The sequence below is a fragment of the Xyrauchen texanus genome, chromosome 25 (assembly GCF_025860055.1).
Source record: "Xyrauchen texanus isolate HMW12.3.18 chromosome 25, RBS_HiC_50CHRs, whole genome shotgun sequence".
NCBI lineage: Eukaryota > Metazoa > Chordata > Actinopteri > Cypriniformes > Catostomidae > Xyrauchen > Xyrauchen texanus.
In genome coordinates this window covers 13,446,741-13,472,430 of record NC_068300.1, presented here as the reverse complement: position 1 = coordinate 13,472,430, position 25,690 = coordinate 13,446,741, and the positions used below count along the sequence as shown (strand labels likewise).

The window sequence follows — 25,690 nt, the reverse complement described above, 5'->3', positions numbered from 1 at the left end:
CTATTTACAAAGAAGAAAACACTGCCAACATCTTTTAAAAAAAATACCAGGCATAACGGTAAGTATGTTTATCAAATCTATTACTGACAGATGTAATCATCTTTCCTTTTAGTTTAAGTAGAAAAGTCTTTCGTGTGAGAAGACATACCAGTTAACAGTCATATTACAGTTAATATTGTAATATTTGTGTATTATTATTAAATTTTTATTGGTGCAATTCAATAATACTCAGTCATTTGCATTTTCTGACTTTTATGGTATTCAATGTGTATAAATACTTGTTCAGATTGAATACTCAAACAGTCTTTTACAGCGCGTGGCCAAAATTTGAGTTTTACATGGTGTCTACAAGGTCTCTGGATGTGCATGTACTGTTATAATACTCATTCTGTGCATTACACAAAAATTCCCATGTAACGTTTGTTACCGTGGGAAATGTTATGGCCCATGAGTAATTGTTGATGCCGAGAAAGGTGGGCAATGCTATTGGGGGGAAAATGAGCAGAAGAGAGTTAGCTGTGAATTTAGAAGCCCCCAGGTGGCAGACAGGAAGTCACACATGAGCCGATTTATGTGAAGAGGTGTGCTATTAAAGAACATCTCTCTCTTTTTCTCCATCTCCATTTCAATACTTTTATCACTTCATTTTAATCTCGTTCCAACATAACATTATTTCCTTCCTCCATGGGCTAAAGCGTTGATGGAGAGGTCATAGGTTTTTCTATGAAATGGCACTGAGCTGGTGTGGAAAGGAAAACTTTTGGAATGGTATGACTGAACAGACAGGATAACGATCATGTATAATCACAGTTTACTTGAACTGAGTGATGGGCAAAAATGTAATTCCCACTACTGTGAGTCTGTGTACAGGATATCAATGTGTGTATGAGTGTGTGATATTTATGTTTCATTTAAAATGTTGTTACATTTAGAGTCAACAGGGAGTTGAGGATTGGGTACAAAAACACTGATTTGTTACAGGAAGACCTACACCCTCTCCCAAAGGAACAGTATTTTCTCTCTCTCTCTCTCTCACTCTCTCTCTCTCTCTCTCTCTCTCTCTCTCACTGTGATGTGAAAGTTTCCCTACCTATCTAGGAATGAGTAAGGTCTATCTGTTATTTTGAGTACTCTATAGCTATACAGCTACAAAGAAAGATTCTTAGAACAGAGAATGGACAAAATGACTAAAGTATGATGAACAGTAAGGATTCACGTGCATCGTTATAAATAACGAACTACTTCAACAATGTGTGTTTCATGTTCCAATTGTTCAATTGCCCCTCACAGTTTTAAACCTGTGGGGGGCATAAGCACCTGTCAAGAAGGGTCTGTGTCCTGCAAGACTACTTCAAGGCATGCCCACTACAAGTTACGCCCCCTTCAATGAACCGGTAAAATACTGAGGTCTTGCACCTCAACATGGATGCCACATTCATACACTGTTGTGTTTATTTGGAGTCCTGCAGAAACCCTTCATCTACACCTATCCTCACCTCTAAACTGAACCATAACAACAAAAATTAAACTTAACAGTTTGCAAAAATATTAAATATACAGCAACTTAGTTCTATAGAATACAAAGTATACTGCCATATAACTAAGAGGCGACAGTGATGAGAAACATGATGAAAAGGAAGAGGAAAAGAAAATATGCTAAGTTAATAGGCTAACCATTTGTGTGTGGGTTTGGGTGATATATGAGGTAATTTTTTAGGTTACAAATGGGTAATTACAAGGGTATTATGCCATAAATGTGGTTCATTATGCCATTTCTAGTGTCCCCATAATTCAAATCGCTTAATAAAACATACTTATCAATGTTTTGTTTTTTTTAATGTACAAATTTCGGTGAGGGTTAGGTTTAGGGGCAGGGTTCGGGAGTAACGGAATACATGTAATGGGATTACGTTTTTAAAAAACAAAATATAAGTAACTGTATTCCAATACAGTAACAATTTAAATAATTGGTAATTAGAATAGTTACATTCAAAAGTATTTTGATTACTGAAGAGATTACTTTGCATTTTATTGTCATTTGTTTTATTTAATATTTAGTCCTTTCAGATGGAAAAACTTTTATACATATAAATGATGTGATCAAAAGTGCATTTGAACAACGATAAAACACTTTCTTATGATGTTACATTCATACGAGCAGACAGAGAAGTTTGGATCAGAAGAAATAGAAATAAACCTTGTGTAAATTGTCAGCTTTACGCTAAGCTAAAATGCTATTTCTAGCCATTTTACATGCACATTACCAGGCTCGACCATATTTTTTTATCAAGAAAATTCATGTTGTATCATAATTTCTTTTTTCTAGTAAGAGCTTTGATGTTATGGCAAAAATCATATTCTTGATAAAAAAAAATGTTATTGTTTTCCTGTAAAAATATCTAAAAATCCTTAAAACAAGGTCAGTTTGATTTATCTTGTTTTAGAAACAACACTGCACAAGATATTTAGGTTTTTCAGAGAATGTATTTTTAACATGTGTATTTTACTTTACTGACAGTTTTTATAGTAAAACAAGTGAAAAAATTTACCAGTGCCGAAGAAGTAATCCAAAGTATTTAGATTACATTACAGACCTTGAGTAATCAAACAGAATACATTACAAATTTCATTTTACAGCATGTATTCTGTAATCTGTAGTGGAACACATTTCAAAAGAAACCCTCCCAACCCTGTTTAAGGTTAGGGGATAGAATCTTTAGTTCGTACAGTATAAAAATAATTTTAGGTTACAAACTGTTAACTACAAGGGTGTATTGCTGGCATTACTTGGAGTGGGTGTGTCGTGAAGTGGGTGTTCCTTGTCACAGACAGCTGGAGGGACTGGAGTGTTTATAGAATTAGGAATTTTGATTCATCCCAGTGACTCAAGTCTTTTAAATCCATTTTAAATCCGTTGACCAAAAAGATTAGTTCAGTAACCATTAGGTCATCCACCAGTAGGAGGTGACGAATGAGCATCTTGTATGTCTTATGAGTGACTCATTAAATCAACTGATTCAACTGAATCATTAAAAAAACAGTATTGCGAACAATAGGCCAGATAACGATTCATGTGCATTGTGATAAACAACAAACCACATCACAAGTGTATCCTTTGTTCTGAGGTGCTAGAAAATGACATTTTGAAACCCATGAAACTGAGACACTTAGGCCTACAAATCAAATACCCAACATTTACAAAAGCCGGTAAGCTTTTTTCGCAATAAAGACCCTGATAGCACACATAGCTACATCACCCAGACGTCTATTTAATGTGTATTTACATCTGGAAGACATTTTTTTAGGTTGTGTGGTCTAATGAAATGTGTCTATAAAGATGCATGTCAATAAGTAGGTTATGTCTCTAATGTCAATAAAACATTCAGCACATGTCTTTAAGATGTTTTCATGATTTTAAATGTTTGTAAATCTGACATTTTTAAGATGTTTAGCAGATGTTAATTAGAATGCAATGCATTCCAGATGAAAAGATCTAAAACAGACATCTCGGAGATGTACATCTCCGAGCTATCTGGGGCATTGACAAGCCCAACACCGGACGTTCAAAGATAAGCTTTGACAAAAGGTATGACAAACCAAAAAGTACTTATGACCAGCCAAACTACTCTGTGAAGCCACATGTAAACTGTACCAGCTACAAATGCACACTAGAGGGCACACATAGATTAGCATCTAGCTAGTGAAGCATCAATGGTGCCATGGCAAGCATAGCTATTCCTACAGTATTGCACATACTTAGGCCTGTAACTGTGACTGAAATGATTTTTTATTTAATGTGTATAGTTGACTCTATTGTTTATAGAACAAATTAAATATTTTTTGCAGATGTATACAGTATATTATCAAATTAATCAGATTTGATTCCACAGCCATGAATCAGACCTCTGCCAAAGTTTCCATCCTATCTTTGTTTTTACAATCGGATGTCCTACCTTGTCTCAATGCCAAATCTTAAATAAGAAGATTGTCATTTACTGTATTTACTGTATAGTTCAGTTGTACAGCGATGCATACATTTCAGCTTTCTCAAAATCTGGGAACTGCATACAAATGATCATACACTGCTCAGCAACAGATTTTGACCCCCAGTGTATGCACACTCTAAAAACAATTACAGTCAAAGTGTCTATTGCTGTATGATCTAAGTTAAGTCTGTGCTTCTCCTTATCAGATACAAACTACCATGTTCAAGAACCTTGTGACGGTCACATTGAGTTCTGTCACTGGCACTAGTTTTGTCATAGGCTACCACTGATCAGCACACACAAACACACAGGAATACACTTACAAAAATGCACTTAGAAACAGTCTGAAAGAGCACATTGTGGATCTTCTCTTTTTAAATGTCTTGTTGTGGCCTAAGGCTTTATATTAGCAACTGTGAAGTGAGATATACATGGAGGATATGGCAGAATGTTTTCTTTCTTTAAACACATACTGTTTGCTAAGAAGAAAAACAGAAACGGTAAGATTGAACTGATTCAGTTCTGTTGAGAAGGTAGTTGTTTAGGAGGTTTGTGAGTGTTAGAGCTGTAGAAGTGTGTGAATATCAATTCACAAGGCGTTTCATTCTCTAATGTGGTCTGTTTTTGTGTGCCCACAAACGCATGTATGATAACTAGCGTGTATGTATACTTAAGTATACAGTACATGCAGCCAATTTCACAATCGTAGAAGACAGCTTTGTCATGTTCATGTTGACACAAGTAGCCTGTTCTGTTTCATGGAACGTTATTTCATAGAAAGTTATTTGCTATCTATGTCTGTTGCTACAATGCAGCCAGACAGAGATAATGCAACCAAAACAACGTTTTAGAAACATTTTTGGGGCCCTCGTGGAAGAGAGCAGGTGAATTGGAATAGGAACAAGCATCCAAAGCAAGCACCCTAGAAGCGAAAACTGGTGCTCATGCATGTGAGTCTGTGCTGTTGCACCATTTCACGAATCTTTAATAACTCTGAGCAATGAGTTTAATATGGCTTATTACATCCTATCCTAATAAAAACGTTTAATGTTTTGTCCAAAAGATGTATCATTGTGAGAGGTAAATTGTCAGATTTATATCAAAATATATCAAATCAGACACAAATATTAAAAGACATTTAAATAGTTAATTCTGATGTGTCATACTCTATTAATAAATAATCTTCCATTTTCCTCAAACTGCATGAAGTAATCTTGCCTAAAGAAAATTTAAAAAGCTAGGTTTTAATTATTTAATGTTGCTAAAAATTACACAATTCAGTTTGATGAAAATGACATTACTCTTAAAAATAGGCTAAAATATTTATTGCATCTACCTTGAAAACAAACCCTGAGAATTTGCTCTGCTGTTGTGTTACTTCAAAGCATAAAGGAATATTCAGGGAATTTTTTCATGAAAAGGTATGCGCAAAATGTTCCTACTCTCTGAAAGATATTAATGAAATATGTGTCCTGAGATATCTGTCCCTGTGACAGTTCTAGACTCTAATGTGTCTGCAGTCCACGGAGAATGACACTTTCTACCTGTCAATAATTTTGTGCGTTTTCATTATTGAGGTATAATGCATTTTTATGCCATGTTGTTCATAACAGTTGTCAACTGAGGGCGCTATTTTGCAGCTGTTGCTTTTAACAACCATTTCTGCTCTCATAAAACTCATTTTGGGGCAAGGTAAAGACACTGACTACCACCCATGGAGTCACGAGTTGGAATCCAGGGTGTGCTGAGTGACTTCATCCAGGTCTCCTAAGCAAAAGAAATCGCCCGGTTGTTTGGGAGGGTAGAGTCACATAGGGTAACCTCCTCGTGGTCGCTATAATGTGGTTCTCGCTCTCGGTGTGGCGAGTGGTGTGTTGTGTGTGGATGCCGCAGGGAATAGCGTGAAGCCTCCACACACCCAAAGTTTCCGCTGTAACGAGCTCAACAAGTCACATGTTAAGATGCGTGGATTGACGGTCTCAGACACGGAGGCAACTGAGATTCGTCCTCAGATTGAGGACGCCACCCAGATTGAGGTCGTGAGTCATTACGCCACCACGAGGATTTAGGGTGGATTGGGAATTGGGCATTTCAAATTGGGGAGAAAAAATAAATAAATAAAAATAAAGCTCATTTTGGTATCTTTGGAATTTGGGATTTTGGAAAGAGGCTAATCCAATGGCTTAGAGTGGAAACAGAACGGCTGAAATCGCTTACAGTAGTGATGGGCGACAGCACATATTTTCTTTACGATCCGATACCAGTAATTTCAAGTCAATTATCTTATTGTTATAAGAAATGTCACCTTTAGATATGTTTTTATTTTAGAGTGAATTTACTCCAGAAGTGGTTTCTCTGATTTTCTATCATTACCTCTACAAGGCACTGATCCCTCTTGTTTGAACAAGTCTTGTGACGGCGCAAGCACTTGTCTGCTTGTGTCTTTCAGCATGTATGTTAAGATGAGCAGAAGAAGAAGAAATAGTTTCCATCCTGCACAAGTATTTGCAAATATAACCCAATCTTTTTTATTTCACTTTGAATCCTATTATTATTGTCCGTGTTCATGGTAACAAAATAATAATATCCCTAGTTAAAAAAAACAGAGTGGGGAAGTGAATGTGGCCAATTTTCCGAGGGTTAAAAGGCAGAAATGTCAAGCTTATAATTGTATAAAAGCACTTACATTAATTCTGCTGTTAAAAGGTGTGTATTATTTAAGATGTAAAGCTGTTTAAATAGTTGTTTTTATGGTCGTTTTAGGGTTTTGCTGTTTACCGCATTGCGTCGTCATGGCAACATAGTTGTAACACTGGATATAACTTTACACAGAGAAGGTTAATAAGTGATTTTATCACACTAAAATCATTTTAACATGCATATTGTTTACGTATTGTGGGTATACTTTTGAAACAGTGAGTATATTAATGTTTAATGATTGGCCCTATTCACTTCCATTGTAAGTGCCTCACTGTAACCCTGATTTTTCGCTTCTTTTTAAAAAAGAAAAAATAATAGGAGGGATGAGATTAAATCATTTTTTGTGGTTATCAACTTTGTCACATATTCTGTCGATAGCGCTTAACTTGTCTTGTAAATGAACCCAGAATATTACTTTAACACAAAATTGTGATGTCCAATCTGTAAAAAAAGGCAGTAAACATGGATTGAAGAGTGGAAAAGCATAGCAAAAGTGACAAAGAAATCTCCCACAAACAGTCTGCAGGCTCTATGTTGTTCCATAAAGCTCCTCCAGGAAGGGAAGCCAACTCTCCTAAAACAATAGCCGGGGTCTAAACAAGCATTATGTAATGCTCCTTGACCTCCAGAACAAAAATGACACTTTTGGCGGTGGACACCCTGAAGTGCGCCACATGGACATTCTTAGGGTGGGTTACAAAACCAAGTGACCTGCCGACCTATGCAACATTTTTATCATTATAGACCTTGTTCACAGCAGCGCTGTCTTTGATTTTTGATGGGAATGACAACAAGGCCGTGAGAGATAGATATACGGTTTCATCAGTGGGTTCTACAGTTGTTTAAAGTGGTTTTAGATCGTTCCGGTGACGAAACATTGAAAATAATATCTTTTAAAGAAGTTCCAGTAGTCAAAAGACTCAAAATTAGATGTGATCTAGGAGCTTTCATACAGTGTATGTCATCAAGGCTGGACTGGGAAGAGAAATCGGCCAGGGATTTTATATAGCAACTGGCCCAAAAGTTGTTCGCTGTCCTTTTCTGCATATTGCGGCGCCGTTTTGTCGTCCGTTCTGCATAACGTGTCGGCACATTTTAGCTTATTGCGGCCTATTCGTCCCGTTTCGCAGCCGACCCACCGGCCCGCTCGGTTCTCCCGATGGCCAGTCCGCCACTGATCGGCCCCAAAGTGCGTAAGACCGTGAAAATGCCGGGTATGCCAGATTACCAGTCCAGCCCTGCATGTCTTTGACAAGACAGTATGTCTATCCCTCACAGCTTCATTTTCATTCCTGTCAAATGTCAAAGATGGCGCTACTGTGAATAATGTCTATTGGTGCACTTGTACTTGTAATTGTGTCTTGTAAGATTGTGGCCAAAATCTGAGGCAGCATTCATTGTATATTTTGTTTGGTAAGTCAATCCTAGAATGCATAAGTGAAAACTGTTGTATGTAAATAGTAACATTAAAAAAGTATATTTTGTTCAGTACTGAAATCCATCTGATTAAATGCACTATTTCACCCAATATTTGCAGCTTTTGTATGTATTTTTGTTCTCATTAAAGTATCAAGTCATTAACTTACAATGTACTAATGTCATATTCTTTTGGAATCAATTGTAAGCATTAGTCAATTTTAGTTCTAATGTGTGGTTAGGACGCTGCCTCCTTAGATTTAAAACAAAGGTGTAGTTGCTATCTTTTTATCCACTTACAAGTATGCACACAAAATTATTCATCCACAATAACCAGCCACTGAGTTTTGTGGGTCTTGTGAAATCTCCCAAAACTTTAGCATGACATGAGAAATAACTTTATGTAACAGTTACTGAAGTGTAGTTTGATACATTTTTTGACTTCCTCTCTTTGACGTCTGTCTTTTCAGAGGCAGTCATGTTCTCAGCAGACACTCTCATCCAGTCTTCTCTGCCCCCTGAACAGGTAAAGAAAAGAGACTATTTTCATAATGATGTCTGCACCCCAATCCCCTCAAGGTTTATCATGCAGCTGCGGCACACAGATAAGAGAGATGAAAGAGAGAGTGTGTTATTGAGTCAGCCACATCAGCTAAACAGGTTTTCTCCATTCTAACAGTTTTACAGCATTGTTATTAGCTTGATGCTGTGGTCTATCACGTGAATTCCAATGTGTATTCTGAGGGGTGCTGTTTAGTTTTTGTATTCTTATATTAGTTTCTTTGTATTCCTCCACACTCCTCTATTCTATCTCTTAAAAGGACTATGTACTATATAAATATATATCCATTATATACGTATAAAATGCATAATGAACACGTCAGGTGTCCTCCAATCGTTTACAAATAAGACCTTGAAAGTAATATATTACATTTATAATAACTTTCATTAATAACATTTAAAAAAATATTTTTTACATTGAGTAATGCTTATTACATCATTGATTTATTTATATCAACATATAGAAATTAAATGAATTTTGATTAATAAATTTTCCTAATGGCTACTATAGTTCATTCATATTTGAATGGACACCATATTGACCATATTGACCTTTTATTCAATGCTTTAATAGCACTTAACATTACAGTGTCCATGTAGCATATAGCATGTTTCAATTGCTTTAGTCACTAACCTAAATTAACTGTGGTACCATGTTTTTTTTCCCTGATGTGTACCATGGAAAGACCATAGATTTTGAATATGAACCGTTGTAGTGCCATGATATTCTATGAAATATTTGGAGTACCATGTAAAACCATTGCACATTGTAATGATTCAGTACCATGGTATATATACTATATAGTACAGTACTGTTTTTGTGCCGCAGATTAAAACAAATACCATTAAACTAATTAAACTAAAGTCTTTACATACGAAAATGAAGTAGTAATGTTTTGAGAATAATCTCACAATAGGCCTTTTATGACAATAAAGTCAAAGTTTTGAAAATAAAGACAACATTGCGAGATTAAAGTAGTAATAGCCTATTTTGTTAATAAAGTCATTAAAGACGTAGCATTAAACGATTAAATTCCCAATATTATGAGAATAAACTCACAGCATTATGAGATTTAAGTAGTAAAGTACAATTTATTCTAAAAATATTCCTATTTTAATCTCACAATGCTGCAAATTTAATCTGATAATGCTACAATTTACCAGAAAGCAACAGAACTTGAGCCAAATCTGTTTTAAATTTGGCACTTCTAGTTAGGTTCAGGCAGTGGGATTAAGTGTGGCTGAGTTTTGGCCTCTTTCTGGTGTGGATATGGCCTGAATATTATATTACCATATTATGGTAAGTGGCTATTGGGCCAATTTTGGATTCTATTTTTTTTTTTTATTATATAAACGTGGCACTAAAACGTACATAATGTAGCCCAGATAGCACATGTACATCTCGGTTTTAGATGATTTAATCTGGAATCTAATTAACATCTACTAAACATCACAAAAAAAAATTAATACATAAATCATAACGTCTCAACAACATCTGCTGAATGTCTTACTGACATCTGAGACATAATTAATGACACAAGTCATACATAGATGAGCAAACAAAATACGTCTTCCAGGTGTAAACACACGGATAAAATAGATGTCTGGGTGATGTAGGCTACATGTGCCAGCAGGGAACATGACCAGTGTAATATAAAGTAGCCTTTCAATGTTATTGACTAAATTAAAGTTAGGTCTATTAGGAAGTTTTAAAATGGCGAACTTACATGAATACGAATAAAGCGGTAAACAACAAAGGAAATTTAAAGGTTACACAATTATGAATCCTTGAAACAAATCCGTGCGGACGCTGTGAAGAGAGAGGCAGTAGGGGCGGGAGCGCGCAGCACGGGGTGGCGCCTCATGTTTTAGAAGTGCGAGGTTGGATTGTCGAGAGCGCGCAGGCTTGTTTGACAGCTCACAGCAGGTTTTAATGGCTTTTGGAACCTGGTGAAAACACGCATGTAGGAATGCAGAGAATAGGTTGCGTTGTCTTCAGGCAGGGATGGCCAAACTCTTACTGGAAATGCGCCTTTCGCCATGTGTTACTGCAACAGATGATCTCCAAGTGAAATAATTGTTCATATATCGGACCTCATTGAAACATGCATCTCTTTCGGAGTTACAATTACCAAGTATATCCTGATCGCGGTTCCGTTGAGAAAACACCTAAAATCCAGGGAATTAGTTGGGTAAGTGTGCAGAACTAATATGATTTAAGACACAATCTTATAGTAATGTTACTTGACAAGGCTTGAAAGAATGGGTGTTTTGAAAACTTCTATAAATGAAGGTGAAAGATATAATTACACCATGTAAAGTAATGCAGGTGTGATTGTATTGGAACCCTGCTGTAGCTGGAACATACTATTGATATAGTGTGTGTGTGTGTGTGTGTGTGTGTGTGTGTGTGTGTGTGTGTGTGTGTGTGTGTGTGTGTGTGTGTGTGTTTTATTTATATATATATTGTAAATATAAATTTTGGGGTAGGGAAGGTTTGGTTAGGATTAGTTATTAGTGTTTATAAAGACCTTTATATGTGTGTGTGTGTGTGTGTGTGTGTGTGTGTGTGTGTGTGTGTGTGTGTGTGTGTGCGTGTATTTATCACTTTGTGGGGACCAAATGTCCCCATAAGGATAGTAAAACCCGAAATGTTTGACCTTGTGGGGACATTTTGTCAGTCCCCATGAGGAAAACAGCTTATAAATCATACTAAATTATGTTTTTTGAAAATGTAAAAATGCAGAAAGTTTTCTGTGAGGGTTAGGTTTAGGGGTAGGGTTAGGTTTAGGGGATAGAATATAAAGTTTGTACAGTATAAAAACCATTATGTCTATGGAAAGTCCCCATAAAACATGGAAACACAACGTGTGTGTGTGTGTGTGTGTGTGTGTGTGTGTGTGTGTGTGTGTGTGTTTTATTTTATTTATATATATTATTGTAAATATAAATTTTGGGGTAGGGGAAGGTTTTGGTTAGGATTAGTTATTAGTGTTTATAAAGACCTTTTATATATATGTGTGTGTGTGTGTGTGTGTGTGTGTGTGTGTGTGTGTGTGTGTGTGTGTGTGTGAAGGGGTAATGGCATTGAAGCCAATGCCAAATGATGTAAATGGAGGCTAGAGGTTAAGACACTTGACCAAAATCCCCCAGACATTTAACGGGACCCCAAACAGCTAAGACTCACTGGAGTAAAAGCACTTTCCATTGTTTGTGTGTGTATGTTTCAGTGTTAACATGTGTTGGACTAAAGGCTTAAACAAGAACAAGTTATTTATAACGTATTGTTTATTGTCCACCTTATTGTTCCCTTGCAGTTTGGAAAAGAATGTGCACAGAAAGGATTCCAGGACAGGAAGACCCACTGTAGACCATAGCAAACTAGAGTAAACTTTCGTACACAATAGAGTAAACCTCATGTATTCAGCATTTGTTTTCTACATCCAAATTTAAGAAAACCCAGAATGAAAAATTTGTGTTGATTATTTGGGTGTTATATTGATATATTAAACAAACAATAAATATTTAATTTGATCATTTGGAACATTCTGCACTAATGATGGTTGGTTGTCATGGAGTGGTTGTCTTTTATATGTTGAGGCACAGGACCCCAGTGTCCCTCTTTTGCATTCCAGCAATAACTACTGGACAGGGTGAAATACCTCACATTGCCTGAGGTTACCCTGAGAGGTGATAAAGAGGTAGTTAAAGTAGATTGAACCTCTTAGTTAAAGAGGGAAATAAATCTTTGTTTTATGTCAACATACCATTTACATTTACATTTATGCATTTGGCAGACACTTTTATCCAAAGCGACTTGCAGTGCACTTATTACAGGGACAATCCCCCTGGAGCAACCTGGAGTTAAGTGCCTTACTCAAGGACACAATGGTGGTGGCTGTGGGGATCGAACCAGTGACCTTCTGATTAACAGTTATGTGCTTTAGCCCACTACGCCACCTCCACACCTACCACTCTATAGACCATATCAGAACTGATTTTTAACTGGCTGGTATTTTTTGTAATGAATTACATAAACATTTTGTCCACATTCAATATAAAAACCAAAACAGAGCCCCAGGCATGTGCCTCAAGAGTATCCTGCATTAGTATTGTAATGTATTTTTGCCCACCACATTAAGAGAGACTCCCTTAAGAGTTTTAACTAAGATTAATGGCAAGGCCTCTTTAATTAATGTAGTATAATTTATTGCTTTTACTGCTCAGGAGCTTGTTATAAAACAAGACATTTGGTTGTTTGCTTTCCATTTTTCTTATTTAAACTTTGCAATCGTTAATTAAACAAAAAGTAAAGTAGACAGCACAACCTTAAGTATTAAAGACTGCATTAAATCTGTCCATCCCAATTCAATACAATCCAAAAGTGAAATAGCATCTCCAAAGCATTTCATCTGCAGGCCATTTCAGATCTTAACCAGTTTCATTAGACATAGAGTCAATAGCTAAGCGTAATTTCCCTCTTGAGCCGGAGCATGTGATCCAGGCGGCTGCAGTCACAGTCCACGCAGTTTACTCAGTCAACAGACACCCACAAGGTGGAGAGATCTCAATGCTGGCGAGCCTTAAACTATATGAGAAATGAAGCATGAGGAGGCAGTGAACTTGAACACCTGGGAATCATCCCTCCTCATTCTAGCATCCAAACATACTGTCCTTTGCGACTGTTGGAAGGAAACTAAACAGGCAAAATTGATGTAGAAAATGAAGCTACCAAATTAGCTGAAGAAAAATACCTTTTTTTACTGTTTGTAACAATCAGCTTATCCCTAAAATCTTTTCGAGATTATTATACATCAGGCTTAAATGGTGGTATTGTTGACTCAATCAGTGGGCATCTGCTGCATTAAAATGTTCACTGGTGTAGTGTAGTGGTTAAGGCTCTGGGCTGGTATCTGTAAGGTTGTTGGTTTGATCACCAAAAGAAGCAGGTCATAAGCCATCAGCGTTTTGCCCTTGAGCAAAGCAATTAAACCCATGTTGTTCCAGGGGGATTGTCCCTGAAATATGTTCATGGTGTACATCACTGCATCAAAGTCATTGAAACAAATTACACCGGTTCTGGTTGCATGGCAATAAATAAAGTTTGATTCTTCTATTAAAGGTGAAGTTGAATGTTTACTTCATGTTAAAGGGATAGTTCACCCAAAAACTTTAGTCATGTCATAATTTAGCTATACTCACCTTCTTATTGTTCCAAGCCCATATGACTTTCTGTCTTCCATTGAACACAAAAAGAGATGTTCGACAGAATGCTTGGGCGACCAATGGAAGATGGGTTGGAGAGTTTGGGAAACCTCTTTGAAAGCATTTGTTGTTTTGATTAATTATAATTCCATTTAGTTACCCTATTGGTGCATATATTACACACTTTACCTTTAACACCATTTTATCCTAAGTAAACAAACTCATAAAGTCATGTGCATAATGGCCCCCAACGACCGTTCCAAAGGTATCATTTACTTTTTTGAATAAACATTCAACCCCTTCCCCCACTACCCAACACAAAATCTATGAGATTAGTAAAGATACATTATCAGGCCAAGCCCATAAATGGCAGGATATGCTTCTTTTGAGATGACAACATCAGTCAGCTGATGCTGAATAACACCTGGCGTGGGAACAGACTCTAGCAGTGGCTCATAAAAGCGGAGTTAAGGATTCTCTGCCATATTGTATTAGGGAATCAGGTGGGAAGTTTTAAGATGGATGCCTATGGTGAATTTCTTTGTCAGCAAGGTTTCAAACAATTAGCTAATATGTTAGCAGAATTACATAATAGATGGTAAAGTTCGTAGTGAAAGATGGTATGCATTTCAAAATTAATCTATGGTTTTAGAACTCCTGCCATGTAATTGAATTTGTCATTAATTGGCACTTTACATATGTGTCAAAACCGATGAAATAAATTTGTTTGGAGATTTTTGGCTGTTAGTTCATGTCTTTTAGCTTTGAGCAATGATTAATCAGTAACACTGATATAAAACTTTCAGAAAAAAGAAGCATAAATATTTATGACTCATCTTGCACACACAAGCATATCCACATTTTTGTCCAATCAAATGCTCTCTTGAATATAGCCCTTCGAAATGTCTTGCCTCAACTTCCTGTTTCAATTGGAAGCATTGCATGTCAACACTGGAAAAAAACAGTGATGGGTCTTTAAATAACTTTCAAATAAAGATTTTTATTTTATCACTTTATTTTATAAAACACTGACAATAGTGAGTTTTCCGTTATAGTCCACCCTTATTGTGAAGTTTGATATGTTGTATCATATTTGAGATGATCTGCAGATATTCCACCATAGGTCAATTCATTTCAGAATCAACAACTGCACAGCACATGGGCATCTAAATCAGCAGTGGTTAACAGCTTACCAATAAATATAAATATTTAAAACGACAGTTCATCCATTATTTTATCTTCAATCTCATCGATGCTCCGATTTTCATCATATAGAGGGGAGTGAAGCCTTTCTTGTCTGAAAAAGCTTTGATTGCAGACATGGATTAGAGCTGGTGGCAATTGTCATTAATGGCTGGACACTGCACCAAATCCTATAGTGCCTCTTGAGCCAGAATCCCATCAGAGATAAATTCTCAAGGACATAATCTTGTTCAGCTGTTTGAAATCACTTGAATGCTTCCTCTTTGCTAGTGTCATTTCAATGACTTGTATTTTCTACACCATATCGGGCATTACAATTAACCCCCCAATTAAAATACTGTTATCATTTACTCACCCGCACGTTTTTCTTTTTTTTTGTAGAACACAAAAAGACAAGTTTAACAGATTGTCCAAGCTGCTCTTTTCCATACAATGATAGCAGACATGACCAGGGGACATATTACAGGAACATCCTATTTATAGAATCCTATTTTATCTGTTTATTTTTAAGAAATTTCAGTCAGATTTTAGAGAAAACCACAGTACCGAAACTGCCCTTCTTAAAGACCTTTGCACACCAAACACAAATGTTCAGTCGTGAAAAATGACTTATTGAGAGTGCTCCATTTTAGACTGCTTGATTTAACCACAGCGTATGATACAGTTGATCATTCAGGTTTAAATGATACATCGAAGAGATGGATGGGAGTATTGGGGGTGCTTTAAATTGGTTTGTTTTCTATTTGTCGAATGAGGAAATTTGTAGTGTCTGTTGGAGATGAAATGTCCTTCTCTTTAACTATAGATTGAGGAGTTCCACAAAGATCCCAGTTAGAGACAATGTTGTTTTCGCTATATATATATATGTTAAAGCTTGGGTCTGTGATTTGAAAATACAACAACAAAAAAAGTAATTTTTCTTCAATTAAATACTGATAAAACAGAGGTTTTTATAATAGGTCATGTTTTTTTTTATCCCCTTTTACTCCCAATTTGGATTTTCCAATTCCTAATTTACTCTAAGTCCTCATGGTGGTATAGTGACTCACCTCAATCCCACAAGGTGGTTACCCTGTGTGACTCTACCCTCCCTAGCAACCAGGCCAATTTGGTTGCTTAGGAGACCTGGTTGGAGTCACTCAGCACGCCCTGGGATTGGAACTCACAAACTCCAGGGGTGGTAGCCAGCATCTTTTACCACTGAGCTACCCAGGCCCATCGGTGTCTCATGGGAATCAGATTGAGTCAGCTTAATGAGGTGGTCCCAAATATTCAGCAGGTGGTGAGATTGTTGGACATCTATTTTGATGCAAATTTACATTTTGAATATCACATCAGGAAGTTAGTTCATTCTTGTTTTTATCAGTTAAGGACATTTTCCTAGGTGAGACATGTTTTGAGTTTTTGGAAACAGAAAAGTTTATTCATGCTTTTATTTTGTCTTACCTAGATTATTGTAATGCACTGTTTTCAACTTTAAATCAGCCCACTTTAGCACTGCTACAATCAGTGCAAAATGCTGCAGCTAGACTTTTGACAGAAACTAGGACTTTTAATCATATTACGTTTTAGCATCTTTGCATTGGTTACCAATTCATTTCAGGGTTGATTTGATGATTTTATTAATTACATTTAAAGCATTACATGGTTTGGTGCCAGATTATTTAGCAGTAACTTTTAAGACCTTACGAAAAAAATCAACCTCTTAGATGTACTTGTCGTGAGTTGTTGGGAGATTAGATCGGCTGTCCTGGGAGATTAGATCGGCTGTATCTGTGTCTGTTTTTAAGTGTGCTTTCACACTGCCAGTTTAGTTTGAAACAGAGCACGGTTCTCATGAAAAATTGGTAATGTGAAAGCTGTCATTTGGACCGGGGAAAGCACCGCGGTACCGAACAAGAGACTACCTGTAGGAGGTGGTCAGAATTTGGTTGCAATGGAACTGTAGCGCGATTTGCGTGAACGTGAAAGCAACTCTGACTAGGATGCACTGAAATTCCCCAAAACGTAATGACACCACAATGGCATACAAGTACAATCAACACTATACAAACTGTCTGTCTGTCTGTCTATCTACATATCTATCTTATAAATACTATATATAAATACTACTATATGTTACAAATATAGGGTAAAATAGGAGATGGCAGTGGCGATAACTTCACCTTGGCCATGAGCGTGAGTAAGTGTGCAGTGTAAACAAAGATGCAACCGAAGCCCTTGCAATCAGTTGTCTCCTCAAAAAACGCAGTTTGCAATCAGCAGCAAGCCGCCTTCCCCTGGACATCTGATAAGTTACGCCTTGAAGCGCACATATACACAGTTGTCGTTCACTCTGCTGTGCATAATGGCACAAAAAAATATGATGAGTCACGTTGCGTTCTCCATGCGTGTTTTTGATGATGTAAGATGAACGCAAATGGACCAGGGTCTGATAGAATCAAGTGAGTGTGAAACCAGACCAACGCTGGAGGGGGCACCGGGAACATTTGCACTCGAATCGGACTGCAGCAAACATGCCCAGTGTGAAAGTCTTGTTTAAAAACTAATTTGTATAGACATGCTTTTATTTCTTTGTGAATTTTTGTTTTAACCTGATGTTAAAGTGTGTAGAGTGTGTTATGATTTTATATATTGTGAAGCACTTTGTGCTAAATATTTTAATTTAAAATTTAAATTATTATATTATAATTATTATTAACCAAAGTGATTTCAGTTAGGATTGAACTTGTCAGATCTTCACTTAAGATGCAGTTGGAAGTTTCTGCAATATATCAATATACAATGATTTTCAAGCTCTAAATAGGACAAAATACCATAAAAATAGTCTATACAACTTGTGTTCTAAAAAATCAAACAGGTTTGGAACGATGTAAATGTTTGCAAAATTTTCATTTTTGGTTGAACATTTTATTTTAAATCTATTTATCTTTATCAATTAGGCTATATCAAATATTCATTGTTTTATTTAAATATATATTTGTAATGTTTACCAGTGCTCTGTAAAAAATAGGACCCATATTTACCCAGTCTAATATTTAGCATTATGTATAACATCAGCTCATTTGTTAACCTGTCAAGCCAGTTGTATTGCTAATACATAGGTTTAACCTCTAAATGATCATATCTCTTTTCTTCTCACCACCTGACAAGCAAGCTTACAGAGCCAAACATTCCTCTTGAATTCCTGTGTGACTCATAATTACATTATAGCTGTTAGTCTTTGATGAAAGCAAGGTAGGTGGCAGGGATCATGTGCAATGCAGGCGTCAAATGCCACACATGGCTACATTAGTCTGGCATGTCTTCTGGTATACTTTAGCCCTCCTTGGGGCCTTTTTTGCACCATGTATAAATATTTTCATTGTACATGGACAGAGGGGCATTTTGCCAGTCACAACCTGGCTGGGGTTTTTTTTTTAAGGCTGAAAGTTTGTATAACGCTCAGTGTAAATATCTATAATGGCTTAAAACTAGAATTTACATGCTCTGATGAAAATGTGGGTGATGTTTGCTTGTGCAAAATGGACTGCTATGTATCAAAGAGCGCTAGCTGTGGATTAGCAGAGCCAGTAGAGTGCGTGTCACTCTGCTCAAGAGAACATTGCCACTATCCATCAACGCTACTGATAACAGCCACAAGGAGCACTTGTGAAAACATTAAAATGAAATTCCAGTGCCAGCTCACCATTTATTATAACACACAAATGAAATGGAAATAATAATAACCACTAATATTCAGAGGTAGAGCTCTGCCCTAGTCCTGTTCTGATCCTTAAACTCTTTCTTTCTCTCTTTTTCTCATCACAGACACCTCTGCCAGAAGCTGTGGACACACAAAACTCCATCAAACAGGTAGGAAGCCCTTTTGTACACGTCAAGAGGTCTGAATTCTACTAGATTCCTAAAATACAGTTCATAAGGATGGAAAGTAAAACCGTATTCTAGACCAGCTGAATGGCATTTAGTGCACATGCTTTTATCTTCACACTTCTATCCTATATGTCTTAGTAATACTGTGCTCACAGAGATAATTAGAGGGTGGCTCTACATGCAACAATGTTAAAGGCATAATAAGGCTTATGGAATTCTAAATAGGGCTAAAACATAATAACAAAAGTCAAGTAAAATATTACACTTCTAATGGAATCTGATCTCTCACCCAGTCACAACATTCCTCCAGAATGGGAGAGGCTATAATAAATAAATAAAATAGATACAAAGATCCATTTTAAATAAGTTTTTAGGAGTTACTACAACCATAGTTATTCCTAGCCAATATTTGCTTGAGGTGAAACTCAATCAAATCAAATAGAATGTTAATATGACGCATAGAATATATCCAACTTGTGCTTTGATCAGTTTCAAAATGTAGTGAGTTACTGCATACATAATTGTTCATGTTTTCAAACTGAATTGAAAAAGTACTGTACCACTATTTGTTTTATTGTTTTCCAAGAAGGATTGCATTTGTATTTTATTCATGAAACCTTATTCCTTCTTCATAGCTATTTAATTGCCCCGGGCGGTTCTAACACTGCAGTGTCACCTCTTTCAACTCATATGATACATGTCCCTTCAGTATCATGTGAGCCCCTGAGGGAGAGAGACACTGTAAATTGTTTTTGCTCCAGCATTGCAGCCAGGCGATCTCATTTGTACAGTTAATTGTTGAATACATTGTTAAACTAGGTCTCTACTCATAAAGGAGATTGTATTTTTAATTGACTTGAAGTAATAGCTCGGTATGACTCAACTGTGTCTCAGATGTTTCTCCTAAAGTTCATAAATATGAAAATACACACTGTTACAAAAGTATAGCCACAAGACATAAACATTGTTCGTGTTAACATGATTTTAGTTTAATAAAATCGTTTACCAACCTTATCTGTGTAAAGTTATATATAATATTACAACTTCGTTGTCATGTTGACATAACACTGGTAAACCCTGTAATCTGGTATAATGCTGTAACACTGGTAAATCCCTGATTTTATTACACTAAATAATTTTAACACATATAATATCTGCGTCTTGTAGCTATACATTTGAAACATGTATGTGTATTTTAATGTTTATGGACTGGCCCATTCTCGCTCCATTGTAAGTGGCCTACTGTGACCATGATTTTTGCTTTTGTTTTAAATAAATGAGTCAAAATACATTTTGTGTCAATAAACATAGTCACAAATGCTGTTAATGGCACTTATATTGTTTTGGACCATTGGTCTTGGTCTATAGTACAGATAGTTCGATCTTGGAAGAATTTCTTGAGAATTGCTGGATCTTAAATCTCTGACTTCGGTATCCTGGCTAATCTGAACACAGTTTGAGACATGTGTGCGATTACTGGGCTATTTCTTTCTCATCTGAGTGTAAAACATCTGATTCTGGAGACAAATGTCTCCATTTGCTCTCAGTTTAATCTAATTTCTGTCTAGGAGAAACAACTGAGGAGAAACAACCGAGATATTAACAAGATCTCATTTGTGATGTTTCTTTCCCATGGGCTAGATCCAGTCTTCAATTTCCACCCCATCCCCACCTTAGTTCATTCAACCTTATCTCTCATTCTTCAAGAGTGACTTAAACGGGAAAGCCTTGTCATTGATAAGCAAGAGAAATTTGCAAGTAAACATACAGTACGGAAAGGTTATTCCTGGCTTTATCTTATGAACATTTAATCCAGTCAAACCTCAAATGAGTCTGTTTCGTGATTTGAGAGCCAATACATACACAAACATTGCTGTTATAATTACCATAACCACATACTTTCATAACCACCTTAGTCGACCCCTTTAAGCTATGTCAACAGTGTTTTTGGGAAGAAAGAAAAAACGTTAGAAGCGTGACCATGTGTCATTTCCATATTCAGTCTGAAATGCAATTATCCTCGTGTTCTGCCTGCCGGACAGCAATTCCAAATAAACGTTCCTTCGCCTCTGAAGGAATGTAATGTGTAGTTTTTACAAAGTAACATTTATCTTTAACAACACTAGTGGATAGTAGGCACAACAACAGCGTTACAACATGGCCACATGACTGCCTCACATGGCAACAAATACGTCATATTTTCTTATATCTCCATTTTCCTTTTCCACACTACAACGCAAAGACACGTTTCCAAAAAGTTGAGATAATGCAGCTGCAATGACATTTGTTTTCCAGTAGATTGTTTAACGCAAACATCTGAGCTTGCATATTTGGGAATAAGTCAGGGCCTGATGGAAGAAAATGTAATATTGCTAAAGATTTAAATGGGGTTTATCCGGGCTCTGAAAGCATCTTTCATCTGTGGAATGCTCTCAACTCCTGGAGTGTTCTTTTGGTGGGCACAATGATTCTTGGAGTGTGTTTCTCTGAGCAGAAAGAGGCTAGAGCTCTTGAACAAGGAATGCTGATATGGTCCCTGGAAAGGTCCTTTGTTATTAGTAATGTTACGTTTGTTTACCATGCTATTTTGACCACATACATCTTGAGAATTTTGATGTTCTGAAGCAAAAAATTTAAAAACGATAAGTTGTGTTTGTGTTTCGTTCTGTATATTGATGCAAGCTTTGCTCCGAAGCAAACCTCTCTGCAGTTTGTATTTTTCTTTAAATTTCACTTACTGAATCTTCTGAAAATATTGTAAATAGTTCTCAAGCTACTGAGAATTTTTCTTTGGCACCCCACAATATTAAAACTGTAGGTTGACATTTCTTAAGCTAAAATCAGTCTGTGCTTACTGAAATTGGAAACATTGCCCCCAGTGGCCAAAGCGGTAAGTGTTTTGGGGCATATGAGCACATGGGACATCCATTTTCTGGGTGAAACGTCCACGGAGGGGCACCAAAAGCATGTTGTTTTTAGCTGTACAGTGAAGAGGAATGCATATTTTACAATCTGTACCCCCAACCCTAACATAAATGTAAAAATTTAATGTTAGAGGGCAAAATGCAACCTCTGAATTGCACTTGTCATTGATTGTGCAAACATGAGTACATCTTGGTTTCAATGTGGGATCCGAACTAACGCTATTGATGCAACACTCTGCCGGTCACACCACATGGAAAGGTAAACATGCTGGAGCTGATGCAAAAATACCTGATAGGAGATCACTTGTCAGGGGGTCTGCATAATGTGGCTGATCCTAGAGTAGTGGAACTCTCGGAAACAATATGCCGAATTCCTGTGTGATCATGTTGCTATTTTTCATCTTGTGGCCCATGAGATTCAGGAGGCTTTCAGACTGAACACAGACTGCAGCCCAAAACACATTACAGAATGCAAGATGCGTTTTTAGAAGTTGAAGTTCTTTTAGCCTGTCTTAAAGACATGGTGCTCTTGTTCACACACACTGAAAACACAGTGAGACTTGGCACAATGATCAAAGACGTCCATCTAGTGCATGTTTACATAGAAACACAATGGATACAAAACACATTTGGTGTGAACAGTCGCTTACAGTTTTAAAATCTTTTATCTTTTAATATTGAAAAATGATTTAGGTCTTAACAGTTTGTGTGTGATCACTATAAAACCACATAAGAAAGCTTTATATTTTCACTGTCTGTGCAGTGTCCATGAGAAAATGTGGCTGCTTATTTACTGTATTCTGAAATTATTAAGTCATGTAATGAAACTCAGTCTCATTACACAGAAGGTGTACTGTAAGTTCATAACCATAATGTTTTCTGAGTGGCCATTGTTTCTCTGCTATGGTTCCTGCCCAACTCTGTCATTGTGTATGTATTGTGTGGGATGGAGCTATTCCTTCTGCTCACCAAGGTCAAACCATCACAACTGCCTCCACTGTTACCGTCGCCCACAGATGGAAAACTCAGCCTGTTTCCTCCCTACAGCTTAGAGGAGGACGGGTCTGCACTGCTGCTACTTCAAAGCCTATCGCCTGTGGGTGACTAACACTTGAATTCAAAGGAAGCTCAACCACCTTCCCAACAATCTCTGTAGTTGAGGTTATTTGTGTTAGATGCTTGCACATTTCGGTTGGGTGAGGCTCTCTTGTTTGGTGATTTGGACATTCAAATTCACATAGTGGTTTAAGGTAATCACAGTAAGAAATCAGAGTTAACGTGCTGTGTTTAGGTGCTCCCATGGTGCAATATTACAACCACACATTCTACACATTTATATTGTACATTAAGTACTTTCAAGCTGCTCTTCCACATTGTTTTTGGTAACTGTTTGCATAGCAATCTGACCCAGACTTAAACAATGCCACCCATTCCCTCTGGACAAACCTTATAGTTTCATGGAGACGTCACAAAAGCACTCTTCTGTGACCAAGTAGGAGTTTGCTTAAAGCTCTTTAGGGATCCTTGGACACACCTGAGAGCTTAAGAAAAGCAAACCAGACTTGCTCTTCTTGTTATATTTTTATTGAAATGTGGGTGATTCTCACATAACCTGTTAAAAAAAATTCCTGGTACCATATGTATTTATATTTTGCATAATGAAAATGAAGAACATATTTAAAGCCATTTAAGATTTTTTACATTGTGACATTATTTACGTGACATTTACCACATTTTACACCCCAATTGTCATTATCACAATGACAAAAAAGATGGTCATGGTCTACTGTCTTTCATTTTTACTTCAGTTTAGTTTTGACTGTTTTACATTAATGAGAATCATCATTAAAGGTGATCTAAGCTATTTAAGTGTTCTGAAGCTTTCATGTGACGGAGTCGTTGAATTAGCCACGCGCTCTCATTCCAAAGATAATTTGGAAAACAAAACCAAGCAAAAGAGCAGCATTGTTTGTTCCTGTGGCTGTCAAATTCAACAGCGGCACAATAGCGCCCTCAACTGACAAACATTATGAATCATAGCCTCAATGATCTGCTTCAGAGACAACACTATGAGAACGAGCAAAATGACTGATGGATTTTTGTTTGCTGTTTACAAAGTCTACAGCTGTCAGATAGACTGGTGAGGTATCTCAGGACACTTTTTTCATTAATATCTTTAAGGGAGTAGGATGATTTTTTGCATACTTTTACATGAAAAAAATCGCTTAAAGCATGAGAGCAGAGCGTGACTTCTTTACTAATATATACTGTATGTATATGAGTAAAGGTATTTGGCCACAATTAAAAATGTATTCTAATGTATTTAATCAACTATATAACACAACCTCAATAGAACTATATAATAACTATATAGAAAAATTAAATAGAAGAAAAATCAATATATGCACTGGCCCCACAAGCACACGTCACATAATAAATATGTGTCAGATTTATTAAAGAGCACCTATTATGGTTTTTCAAATATTACCTTTCATGTAGTGTGTTATATAGCTGTTTGCAAATGTAAAAAAGTCTGCAAAGTTTCAAAAATCAAAGTGCACAACAATTTGAGTTATTGACTTCTAAAAGAAAGAAACGATTCCGAACACCTGAAACGAGTCGTTAGTAATTCCAGTCTTACTTCCTGCACTAACCTACGTAATTTGGTAACAAAAAACCCACCTCTGGTCTTCATTGGCTGCTTGCGAACCGCTTTGTCCCGCCCTCAAACACTAGACTACACAGCGGTAGACCAATCACAACAGACTGGGACATTTGACCAATCAGAGCAGAGTAGGTCTCTGAAAGGAGGAGTTTAGAATGAATCCTTTAGAGCGGTTCCTTGAACGAGCCGTTTTTGACACTGGGGAAAAAAAAGGTAATGCTGCAATTTAAATTATGAGCAAATGAAAGTGTTTTTTGACCTTGGATGCATGTAAATCTATTGAATGAGACCTTTAAAACAAAATTAGGCATGTTTCAAAACCATAATAGGTGCACTTTAAGCAAAAAAAAAAAAAAAAAACATGAACATAATTGCATTATATAACAAAATACCATACAAAGTGGAATTTATTTGAAAGTACTTTAAAGTATAAGTTTTTTTTAATTATAATCGAAAAGATATTGTTTAATATTAAGACAAAGGATTTGGACACTTTCGGGTTGTCAAACTTGGTAAATGATGTCCATAGTTAGTTTGATGTGTTATTCATACTATGGTAATTTGGTGCTAGAATTGCCAAGTCCATTGAGTCAATTCCTGGGAAGCATGCACTGATAAAATGTATTCTTTGAATGCACTGTTAGTTGCAATGGAGAAATGTTTTTTCATATCTGAAAGTGAAAGTGGAGATTTAGTATAAAAAAGGACTTAAATATGTATCTGTTTCTCACCCACACCTATCGTATGGTTTCTGAAGATATGGATTTAACCACTGGAGTGGATTACTTTTATGTTGCTTTTATGTGGTTTTTGAAGCTACAAAGGTCTGGTTACAATTCACTTGCATTTTGTGGACCAACAAAGCTGACAAATTAATCTAAAAATCTTTGTTTGTGTTCTGCTGAAGAGAGAAAGTCATACACATCTGGGATGGCATAAGTGTAAATGATGAGTATTATCATAAAAATTATAATTTTTTTGGGTGAACTATCCCTTTAAATATCCAATAATTTTTGTGTCACTGTATATTATGAAAGGCCATCTTTATTAGCTTTTTGTGAGGTGATAACATCAAAGGCTGAGAACAGTCGAGAGACATGTGAAGCCATTTACAAATAACATAAGTTTGATAATAGAGAATCCACAACAGTGTATTA

The 25,690-nt window shown here is 36.5% G+C and overlaps 1 protein-coding gene across 1 annotated transcript in view; it reads left to right on the top strand.

Moving 5' to 3' along the window:
- The first annotated feature begins 10,536 nt into the window (after positions 1–10,536).
- The window catches only part of LOC127619179 (rap guanine nucleotide exchange factor 3-like), a 36,308-nt gene continuing 21,154 nt past the window's right edge, over positions 10,537–25,690 (top strand). The window contains exons 1-2 of the mRNA XM_052091971.1: positions 10,537–10,855; positions 18,882–18,926. Coding sequence (XP_051947931.1) covers positions 10,769–10,855; positions 18,882–18,926 — 132 coding nt within the window. The 5' untranslated portion in view covers positions 10,537–10,768. The remainder of the gene's footprint in view (positions 10,856–18,881; positions 18,927–25,690) is intronic.